The sequence below is a fragment of the Hydra vulgaris genome, chromosome 10, assembly GCF_038396675.1.
Source record: "Hydra vulgaris chromosome 10, alternate assembly HydraT2T_AEP".
Classification (NCBI taxonomy): domain Eukaryota; kingdom Metazoa; phylum Cnidaria; class Hydrozoa; order Anthoathecata; family Hydridae; genus Hydra; species Hydra vulgaris.
In genome coordinates, this window is record NC_088929.1 from 36,047,732 (window position 1) to 36,060,699 (window position 12,968).

The 12,968-nt window shown below is 27.2% G+C and overlaps 1 protein-coding gene across 2 annotated transcripts in view; it reads left to right on the forward strand.

The window, feature by feature from the left end:
- The first annotated feature begins 4,464 nt into the window (after positions 1 to 4,464).
- The window catches only part of LOC100200820 (equilibrative nucleobase transporter 1), a 57,330-nt gene continuing 48,826 nt past the window's right edge, over positions 4,465 to 12,968 (forward strand). The window contains exon 1 of one of the 2 annotated variants that reach the window (XM_065807909.1): positions 4,465 to 4,904. In XM_065807909.1, coding sequence (XP_065663981.1) covers positions 4,567 to 4,904 — 338 coding nt within the window. In that variant the 5' untranslated portion in view covers positions 4,465 to 4,566. Of the gene's footprint in view, positions 4,905 to 12,051; positions 12,491 to 12,968 lie in introns of those variants that run through there. The other variant, XM_065807908.1, reaches the window with a different exon arrangement.

The window sequence follows — 12,968 nt, forward strand, 5'->3', positions numbered from 1 at the left end:
TTTAAGTATATTTTATTTTATGATCTTATTCAACTATGTGTTGTTGTTTTTATTAGATGTTGCTTTAAAGTCAATTAAAAACTTAATCAAAATGGATGTCATGCAATCTATTGTGAAAGTAATTAAGCATTCTTCTGACCAATTAAAGGGAACATCCACTAATGTCGATATCGATCACTAATGGCCTAATAACTATAATCAGCTGTTGTATTTTTTTTTTTGTTTTGCATTTTTAATAACTTTCTTCTATTTATAATATACTATCAATTATACTCTACAGAATATATTAGTTTTTAATTTGGAAAATGTAGCTTTGTTTGAAAAGTTTTTCCAATATTTAGCAAAATTAATAATTTATTTTAAATTTATTAAATTACAGTTTATTTACTTTGATTTCTCTTAATACCTTTCCTTGCCTAGACTAAATCAAAACTAATGCGCGTATTGTATATCATCAGATTTTTATATAACTTTTAAAAAAATGTTAGGAAAATTAGGACGTCTCTAGGACGTCTGAATAAGACGACCTTAGGTCTTTTACATGAGACCAGCCAGAGACGTCCATAGCACGGCTGTGAAGACGTCTTTAGCACGTCTGCAAAAAACGTCTCTAGGCACATTAAAAAGACGTCCTTAGGATGTCTGAAATAGACGTCCTCAAGTCTTTTATTTGAGACCAACTAAGGACGCCTAATGGACGAGAGATAAGTTGTCTTGTAAACGTCCTTAGGACGCCAAAGTGCCAAGGGTATATTTGGAACATGTAAATAAGAACTCGTAATATGTAGTTAAGAATACATAAATTATTACTCCGTATTCACAAAAGTATAGGTTGTTATAAATGGTTTTCTGAATCATGAATTTGAATAAGTTAATCATATCATATTAGTCATTTGTATGCACCAGCAATAATAATGGAATTGATTAATTGCTGTGTTATTTGTCAGTTCACTATGACCCTAAAGTCTGCTATTAAATTGAATCCGTGTCAGAATTTATTTCATCAAATTAGCTTACATCCGTTTCTGGAACAACCAGAACCAAATTGTCCAATTTGTCGACATAAAATACATACAACCGAACAAGTTGAAAGAAAACATTACGTTTTATCTTCACCGAATGACAGAAGAAGAGTTGTTGAATGTGTTGAGCAAAATGACGATGGGTAACTGTGGCGCAAAATTTAGGGATCATATGTAAGTTAGCTTTAAATTGGGTTTGCATCGAAAATTGAAGGTTTATCGGAAGAGATGGTTTTAAACCAAAAAAAATTGACTGAGGATTAAACTAATGTTTTGACAATTTACATATTAGCATCAGAACAACAACAACCACCAATTACCTCGAAGGCAGGTTTTTATTAAAAAAAGTGCGCAAGGTACTTTCTACAAGAACCAGTAATAAAAATAAACTAAAAAGAAATGAATATGTTAAAAATATGAACGAACAAATCACAAATGGTCATCAGAGAGTTTGGTTGAATGAAACAAATTTTAACCTTTTTTGTAGAAAAACGGAAGAACGTGAAACACAGGAAAGAAGAGCAATAATGAAAATATCAAAAATGATTTGTCAAATAAATTTTTGACAAACAAAAAAAAAAGCAAAGTTTCAACTAACACCCGATAGGATTTTTCCAGTTACCACCAAAACCGCAAATGAATTTTTCATCACTTTTTAGTTTTATTGATAGTATATTAATATTTATTGAAAACCAACTCCAATGGTTTTCAAAAAATGGAGCTTCGCCGAAAGTCAGCTTGGCTCGAATTGGTAAATCGAGGAATTAGGAAACAACTTTTATTTACAAGGTTAAATAAGGCAACAAAATTAAAAAACAAAAAAATTTATTATAATATATTATAAACTTTTCTTAATTACAACTATTATGTTCTTAATTACATCTTACGATTTCTTAATTACAACTTTCATGTTCTATGTTACACTTTGAAAAGATGTTATCAAAAGTTGAAATTAGTCGAATTTGAAAAATTGAACAGTCGATAAAATTGACTATGGGTTTCCTACTAATTGACTGAGTGTCTATTTAGTCGAGTAATAAACTTGATATCCTTACATCATTTTATTCGATTTAATTTTTTCAACTTTTGCTCATTTAATTAGAAAAGCATGTACTATTATAACTATTGCATAGTGTTTTTTCTGTGTATTCTCTTGAGATTTTATAAAATTGATTAGATGTAACTTTAATTACACAAAAGTACAAGTTAAGGAGAATTTTTGATTCCTTGCAAGGCATCTCAAGTTCAAGTAACGGAGTGCAGACATTTTACGTTTTTAAGCTTTTAATTTTTTAATTAATTTGGCATTAACTGCTATTGTTTTTCAGTAAGATCAACACAACACTAAAATAGATTGATATATACATGGCTGATGAAATCAAAAAATAGTGCAAACAAGTTTTTTTAAGGATTAGGTTTTAATTATGTATTGTTTATTAGCTATTGTTCTGGAAAACAACGCTTGACGATACAATCAACAAGAAATCAAAACATTTTTTTGTTTTAGTTGCATTATTTTTGACTAAAGCTTAGTAAGATATAAAACAATCAGTCTATTTTGGTATAACCCAGGAAAAAGTTTTTTGTAAAATTTCGTAAAATTTTTTGAGCAGGTGTCTATAGAAAATTTAATAAAATTTTGGTAGAAACCTTATCAATTTCTATAAAAATTGCTATCAAAAGCCTTTATATATATATATATATATATATATATATATATATATATATATATATATATATATATATATATATATATATATATATATATATATATATATATATATATTTTTTCTTTCTTTGTTTTAATATTATATTTTTTTTCTTTCTTTATTTTAATATTATATAAGATTTTACAACTTCGTAATATAAAATTTCAATAAATAAAATAAGTAAAACAGATAGGGGCTCAAAGAAGATGAGGATGACAGTACGTTATCGCAATCTTTTCATAGAGCCCCTATAACAAGAAAATATCGTAATATCTTACAATATGCGTAATAAAATTTCAATAAAATATCGTAATAAAACGCGTAATTCGCTAATAAAATTGATAAGCAACCAACAAAAGTAGAAATAAAACAAAAACAGATTTATGAGAAATTATTCAAAGTATCATTAACCAAAAACGTTTCTTATATTTGAAAAATTTCTTTTTTTGTTAAAAACTTGAATGAACTTAACGAATTTACCGTACCTTTGAATCCTTTTTGAAAAGTATTCCATACTTTTGGACCTCTATATAGACTGCTGTACTCTGACTATTTTTATATATATATATATATATATATATATATATATATATATATATATATATATATATGTAGAAAAAAAGTCGAATATATAAAGATAATTTTTATAGCAATTTTTATAGAAATTAACTTAGTTTCTATAAAAGTTTTTTTAAATTTTTTATAGATGATATGTTTTAAAAGTTTTTATAGACAAAAGGTTTTAAAAGTTTATAGAAATTTAATTAAACTTTTATTTTCTCCTGGCAAACAACTATTTGTAAATAACAATAAGATTTTTTTAATACTGTAGTATTAAAAAAATCCAGCCAGCATTTAGTCCTAAAAAGACGTTTTTTGAACGTTTAAAAGACGTTCAGAACGTCATTTAAACGTTCATAAGACGTTCAGAACGTCTTTTAAACGTTCATAAGACGTCTTTTTAGGACCAAATGCCGGCTGGGTTATCGTTTCATGCTATGTAAATTATTATGCTATACATAACCTTAAAATTAAGGCTTCATAAACAAAAACTTGGAGGAATGCAACAGTTTGTTTAAATTGATAAAGTTATTAAATAACCAACATATTATTTAGCTTCCGGACTATTTATAATATAACAGATCAGCTTTAGAAAAACTATCATTACTTAATATTATTAGTTAAAGATTAACAGATAGACAATAATATTCGCACTTACAAAAAATACTTGTGACATGTAATTAAGATTCTTTAACGAATAAATTTTAAGTTTTTGTTTGTAGGTTATTTAATAAACAAATATATAGCACAAACACAAGTTTTCACTTTATTACGCAGAAAAAGGTTATAAGTAACGTTCTTTCCCATAAAATTTAAAAAAGTTGTACAAAAATGTGGTAAAATATAATTTTCACCTTGGATGAAGAAGTAATGTTACATATCAACTCACTCACAACAATACTTATGAAGGTGCTAAGAGACTTTAGTACATTCATTCATAATACTTTTTTGATTATTATATTGTTCCAAAAATATTTAGATATCTTTACTATAGAAAAATATCTAGAACAAAAAAGTTTTCAAAGCTCCAGACGTCTTAGTTCCAAAAGAAGTAACTTAATTCTACATAATTAAAAAACTTAATCCGTGATTAAGTAAAAATATATGTCCTTACACTAATCTATTTTTAACGACTAAATATAATCGGTGAAATAACAACAGTTTTATTTGTTATCTAAGTTTCAACGACCAATATTAAATAAAGTGGAGATTGTTTTTAATTTTTTATGAAAGTAAAACTTCTACAATAACTACGATATTTTTGTTTATAAAAGATGATTTTTTGTGACATTCAAAGCAAGCTCTACCAATGTGTTTTTTTAATATATATTTTGTTGGAAACATTATTATGTTTTGGAATAGCATATGGTTGGGCAAGCATTGTTTTCATTTTTAAAGACATGAAATTTTATGCAAAACTTTGTTCTTCGGTGATTCATCAAGACTCAAATACCAGGCAAAATAGAATGAATTCAGAGAGACAAAACTGTGTTCAACAAGATATAGTTTTTAACCTGATTTTTACAGTGTCAGCTATTTGTTTTTGCGCTCAATTTCCAATTGGTATTTTGATAGATAAATTTGGTGCAAAGAAAACTCGAATAGTAACTGGGTATTTTTATTTATTACTATGCAGAATTATTTATAATTATTTCTGAGTTATAACTAAAAAGTAGTTAATTTTTAGATTATAGTCAGTTAGACCATGTATGTAAAACAAATAGCAGCTATGGTCTCCTTGATTAATGATTTCCGCATTTAGAATTGCAAAAAGATTACAATTGGGCATAAAAAGTTATAAGATTACACAATGTAATAATTTAAATATTAAAATGAAAAGCAAGAACGGAAAAAAATTAAAAACATGAAAAAATATTTTTCTTGTTACTGAGAGAGCGTCAACTAACAGTAATACTCTCAGTTGATGCATTTACTCTATTTGCGCCGAACAAATGTCCAAACAAATTAGTTAATGAGCGTTTACTCTGATCTACCATTAAATAAACATGTCAGTTAATATATGTAGATTAGCTATGCTTATGTCTAAAATGATTAGATATATGTACACTGTCTGTACATTAAAATAATTTAGTTAATGAATTTACACTTTGCCTCGCTTTATTATAATCGTCAGATGTCAAAACAAATAAGTTTAATATATAGGAAATTTACCGAAAGTTATTAACAACTATTACCAATATTTTAAATTATTTAACTATTCGTAAACAAAATATTGCAATAAGTTGCCATATTTTGTAAGAATTTTTTAAATAGGGGTTGTTTTAGTTAGTTTGTATATTACAAAAGGTACTATAAAACTATTTTTAAGGTAAACGCAGTTTAATTGTCAAATTTATTCGCTCAAATTATACTTCTTGAGAACTATACTAAAATATATAACTAAAATATAAAATATATAAAAAAATGAAACACAGCTTCTTGTACGAATCATATTATAATGATTATAATAAAACACAGCTTTATTAGCAATTTTTCTTACGCACATTAAAATTCTCGGGGGGTATACTATAGTATACTTCCCGATATAGTATATATAGTATACTATAGGAAATCAAATTTTATTAGCAATTTTTCTCGCAAACATTTGTTAATTTTTGGGGAAATAACCCCCCATTTCGTTTAGCTTCTTAAGACAACATCCCCCCCCTCCTCCTTCGTTTAATAATTTTTACTTGTTATCAAGTAAAAATTATGTTATCAAAAAAATGCATATATATCAAAATTAAAAAAACAATTTCATTGAAAATTGGCCTTAAAAATTAGAAAATAATTATTTCAGTCACCGATAAAAACAAAAACTTTCAGTGTAAACAGGCTTTGAAAATCGTCGACATAGTAAGTCTCGATTTTTCGAAATTAAGCTTTTGGTTTATTTCTCACCAAAGTATAAAACTTATACCAACATATTAAGTCTTATTAAAATTATGATTAAACAGCTCTTAGAAAATGCGGTATTTGACTGCAAGCCACGCTAGAATTAAATAGTTTTATGCGTGTTTTATTAAAAATATTAGTTTTGATTTATAAATTTTTTGTAAAATATACTTTTTGTAACATGGTGTCTTCTATAATACTTTAGCAAATTAACTTTAAATGAGAAAGTTTACAATGATTCTTCAATTCGTATATTTTCTATTATGTTGATGCTTTTAAAAAATAGTTAAAAGTTGACGTGACTGAAGTACCATCTAGAATAGTTCTTACTTGAGTCACTAAATTTAAGTTTTATTCGGTTCCGGAAAAATAAATCAAATTTATTCTGGTGTGATACGGAATATTATTAAAACAAGTTTAAAATAAACACCGTTTAAAAGCGAGTGTTATTAAAGCTTGGTTTTGCAAGTGTGAAGGGGTATAAGTTTTATGTTATTTTAAATAATATATTTGCGTAAGTTTACTTCATAAAAATATTTTTTGCGTATAAAAAGTAAATTACATTTCGATGAAAATTTGTTACATAATTATAATCAAAATTACTTCTCCAAATAAATTACTTTACACGACTTACCATTACATTTAGACGTAAAAGTAAAAATGCAAATATCTTTCACTTGTAAAAGTAAATTAGTTTTTCAAGTTACATTTATTCATTTAAAAAACTTAACTTAAGTAATTAAGTTTTACATGTTATATAATTTATGTCAAAAAAAACAAACGATTTACTTTTAAATGTAAGTTACATATGAGTTATGTAAAGTTATTAACGCTTAAAAGTAATTTACTTTTTACATCAAATCAAGTTAAAGTGCTATCCCAACTGTGAAGCGTAATATAGTAGATAAATATTTTAAAAGTTTAAGGTTTTTTTTAAATTGTTACTCTTAGTACCACAAAAATGCAAAACCAAATGATTTTTTGAAAAAGTGATCCATAATGGAAATAAACGGACTTTGGCTCAAGAAACAGATATTGGCTCTCATGAACATTTTTGGTGTTGAGTGTAAATATACTAGTAATTATATATGAACACTTTTCATATACAAAAAAGTTTTTATGATATATACGAGTGTATTTATATGATATATAAATTTATATATATACATATATATATATATATATATATATATATATATATATATATATATATATATATATATATATATATATATATATATATATATATATATATATATATATATATATATATATGTAAATTATGTTAGTGTATTTTACAAAAAGAGTGCTCAATGTTCTTAAAGAACAGAGCAATAATTGGAAGTTACGACGGAGCAGAAATTTGCGAATTTGTAGGTTTATATATTTTAAATACCCTAGCTAAAATAATCCAAATTAATCAATTAGGTCTTTATCGCGACGACGGTTTAATAATAATGCATAAAAAATCAGGGCCACAACTCGATAAAATTAGAAAAGATATTATTAAAGTTTTTAAAAATATTGGCTTCCTAATTGAAATAAATATAAATTTAAAAATAGTGAATTTTCTTGATGTCACATTTAACCTCTCAGAAAGTTCCTATAAGCCCTACAAAAAACCTAATGACGAATTATTGTATATTAATGTAAATTCGAACCATCCCCCTCAAATTCTAAAACAAATTCCAATTTCAATTAACAATAGGCTAAACCAAAACTCTTCTAATGAAAATATTTTTAACTCCTCTAAACGCGTTTATGAAGATGCCCTTAAAAAAAGTGACTTTCAAAATTTCGAGCTAAAATTTGAAAAGAAAATTGCAAAAAAGCGTAATAGAAATAGAAACATAATTTGGTTCAACCCCCCGTACAGCAAAAATGTTTCAACAAATATAGGTGAAATTTTTCTAAAATTAGTAGACAAACATTTTCCTCCCTCTAATAAATTACATAAGATTTTTAAGAGAAATACCATTAAAGTAAGTTATAGTTGTACAAAAAATTTAGAAAGAATTATAAAAGGCCACAACTACGCGTTAATTAATAAAAATGAACATATAAAAGAAAAAAACACTGATTATTGTAATTGTAAACAAAAAATAGATTGCCCTCTAAATGGAAAATGCCTTTCGAAAAATATAATTTACAAGTGCATTGTTTCCTCACAAAACAACCCTGATAAACAATATATTGGCTTAACCGAGGGGGAATGGAAAAAACGTTATGCCAACCACAAACAATCGTTTAAACACAAAAAATATTTAAAAGAGACTATGCTGTCAAAATATATTTGGGATTTAAAAGAAAAAAATAAAAATTTTAATTTACAATGGTCTATTCTAAAATCTGCCCCTGCCTATAATAACATTTCCAAAATATGTATGCTATGTTTGCAAGAAAAATTTGAAATAATTACTCATTTAAATCAAGAAAATTTACTAAATAAAAAAATCTGAATTAATTTCTAAATGTAGGCAAGAAAATAAATACCTCTTAAAAAATTATAAAAACAAATGACCAAATTAAACTATCCCCATTCCAAAAAAAATTATTTCATAATTACTTTCTGTAACTTCCCGTTAACAAAAAAATATAGTAATTACCAATTTTTTATAATAATTTATAACTTCCTGTAAAATATTTTTTTCTATAAATTGAATTTTTTTTGAGATTTAGTAACTCTTCCTGATGATCCAGCAATGGTGAAACTTCAAGTCGAAGATAAAAGTTAGATAAGTGTTTTTTACTAATTATATATATATATATATATATATATATATATATATATATATATATATATATATATATATATATATATATATATATATATATATATATATATATATATATATATATATATATATATATATATATATATATATATATATATATATATATACACTCCTAGTCAGCGCTTACATGCTTTTTTTTGTTCCCGTTTATTTATTTTTTTTCCTTTTTCTATATTATTTTTATCATAAATATAATTATTTTAAAAATTTCGTTCCCTATAAAAGTTGCGTACAAGGACATTTTTTTTTACAAAAAAACGATGCTAACGGGGACAAAATAATGACAGGTACACTAAAATGTTCCCGATAAGCTAATGTCTCCGTGAGTGTTCGCTTTTTGTAAAATCTGTCCCCTTAAGTGATACTATAGGTATACATATACATATATATATATATATATATATATATATATATATATATATATATATATATATATATATATATATATATATATATATATATATATATATATATATATATATATATATATATATGTATATATATATACAGTATTGGACAAAACATTTGCAACCAACATCGAACAATGCTAAAAAGTGTTCCTAATTTTACATGTCTTAAAAATGAAACAAACTATACTACCACAGCAAACAGTTCAGGAGTCTGGATTCATAGCATGCCATGACATGAATAATCAGCTGACAGGTGACAGGACACAAGCAGAATTTCGTTGATAAGTGCCATTTTGCAGCGGACAAAACAAGTGCAACTTTTTTGGTTTGTTTCATTTTCTTAAGTCTGGTCCGTGTCAACGTCACGGAAGTTTTTCAATAATTAAAGGAAGTATCCACAAGTTTCCAGAAGTTTCCAGAAGTATGCAGAAGCTTCCAGAAGTTTCCAGAAGAAGCATCTGGAAGCATCCAGTAGCATCCAGAAATATCCAGAAACATTCAGAAGCATTCAGACGCATCCAGAAGCTTCCAGAAGCATCGAAAAGAAGCATCGAAAATCTTCCAAAACAGGTTCACACAGGTTCATTTTACTATATAAGAGACATGTAAATCGATATGTAATTCAGTCAGTATATGGAAGTCAATCAGTCAGTATTATCAAGACAGTTTATCGAAGTGAGTTTTATCAAAGTGTTTTATCCAAGAACATCAATAGAAATAGTGAAATACAACCAGTGTTTCATTACATCAATACAGTCCACATCCAACCAAGACGTTGTGTTCCACAGAGCATTATTGTATCATCACAAGGTAAATGTAACACGGTAAGCCTTTAGAAGCGTGATTATTTATTTTTATTATTTCTATGTCTTTAAGTGCAAAAATGGCTCCCGACAGTCTTGGATTGGAACTAAGAAAGAAAATTATTGGCGATTACGTAAGTGGAATATCACAAAAAAGTAGTTAGATAAATATCGCGTGAAAAAATGAACCGTATCAAGACTATGTTCCAAATATCGTTCTACGGGGAAGTTGGCAGCAGATAACAAAGGTGGAAGACCGCGTTGCACCACTTCTAGAGAGGATTCAATGATCGTCAGATCCGTCAAGAAGGATCCCTGGATATCATCAGTCGAGATACAAAAGCAATTAGAGCTGCCTGTATCGGACCGAACAATCAGACGACGTGCTGTTGAAGCCGTTTTGTTTTCTCGACGCGCTGCAAAGAAACCGCTAATTTCACTAAAAAATCAGAAGAAAAGACTCCTGTTTGCTACATCTCATATTGACTGGAATGTGCAGAAATGGCGAACTGTCCTGTTCAGTGATGAATCGAAGTTCAACGTCATTGGAAGCGATGGGATTTGCCGTGTACGTCGACCGGCCGAAAAACGCCTCGATTTATGTTACTGCCATAAGACCGTGAAGCACAATGGAGGCAATGTAATGGTCTGGGGGTGTTTTTCTGCTAACGGTCTAGGTCCAATACATCGAAACGATGGAATAATGGACCGTTTCAAGTATAAAAATATCCTGAAAGATGTTAAGTTACCTCATGCTGAATGGAATATGCCAATAAAATGGGTTTTTCAGCAAGACAACAATCCGAAAGACACTGCAAAAGTAGTCAAGCAGTAGTTTCAAGACAACCACCTATCGGTAATGGATTGGCCGCCTCAATCTCCGGATCTTAACCCTATCGAGAACCTGTAGGAGATTGTCTACCGCAAAATTAATCGTGAAGGTGTTTGTAATAAGGATCAACTGTTTGAACAAATCCAAAAGGCCTGGGCAGCTATTCCACAAAGTTTCATTGATCTCCTGATCGAATCTATGCCTCGAAGATGCAAGGCTGTAATCGACATCAAAGGATTCGCCACGAAATATTGATAGCAAAATACAGCTTGGTTATCATTTTGTCGACTTGCACTTGTTTTGTCCATAAGGAAATCAATTTTTTTAAATACTTTTGATTAATTTATTAATTTTCGTGTACAAATAACGAACTTTGTGATGAATAAAACTTGAAGAACTTTGTCTACGAACAGTTACATAGTTATTTCTCTAAATTGAAAAAATGCAGCACTTTTATATAAAGAAACTAAATTAGCAATATTTGGTTGCACTCGTTTTGTCCGATACTCTATATGTATATATATATATATATTTATATATATATATATATATATATATATATATATATATATATATATATATATATATATATATATATATATATATATATATATATATATATATATATATATATATATAAAATTAATGAACGATAAATAAGCGTTTTTTTAAACTTTGGAACTTTCAGTAATGCTCAACGCAATGACTGAGTTAATTATGTGCTACTTATGTGTTGTATATGCTTATAAATTTTATGTTCATATATAAAAAAAAAGACACAGAGTATAATTATAAAAGTATTTTAAATTCTAATATGTATTTTTATTTATAAACACTTTATTAATTACCTAGTTAAATAAATAAAAAAGGTAACTTTTCTTTATTAAACTAGTTAATTAATATTATCAAAAACTTAAATTTGAAATATAATTTTTTTTTGCCTCATTTGTTTATTTAACTGTTCTATTTAAATATACTTTGATTGACGCTACATGGTTGGTTTAAAAGCAACAGTTTTATTTGTTATGTAAATCTCAAAAACCACGTTAACAACTCTTGAAAAAACCTTAAGTAGTTTTTGTAAAAAATAGGCTTCTATAACAGCATAACGCTTTTTTAAATAAAATGATTTTTCGTGATATTCATAGCAAACTCTACCAATCCATTTTCTTTATATATATTTTGTTGGAAACGTTATTATGCTCTGGTATAGCTTATGGTTGGGCAAGTATTGTTGTCATATTTAAAGACAAGGAATTTTATGCAAAACTATGTTCTTCAATACTTCATCAGAACTCAACTTTAAAAGAAAATAGGATTGAGCCAGAAGTACTAAACTGTGATCAACAAGACATAATGTTTAACCTAATTTTTACGGTGTCAGCAATTTGCATATGCGCTGAATTTCCAATTGGTGTTTTGATTGATAAATTTGGTGCAAAGAAATCCCGATTAGTTACTGGGTATTTTTTTTTCATTACTAAATATAATTAATTATTACCATTTTGTATAATAGTTAACAAACAGTTAGTTTAATAATCGAGACACACGCTCATACCCACATACACACACACACACACACACACACACACACACACACACACACACACACACACACACACACACACACACGTGGATGGTTTCTTTTGTTACATTGTAAAAGTTACATTGTAAAGAACCTGAGAACAAAAAGTTGAAAAGTTTACCCAGAAAATTTAAACTAAACCCGATAATAAACTTCTCAGTTGATCTATCTTCCTTGTGCCTATAGCTAAAATATTCTGTCAATGAGCAAGTGCTTCACTGCGCCAAATGCTAATTAACGCTTATGTCTGAAAAAACCACTTGATGTGTATACACTCACTGCGTCTACGTGTAATTTAGTGAAAGAATGTACAATTTACAGTCAGTGAGTATGATCATCATCTGATGTCAAAATAA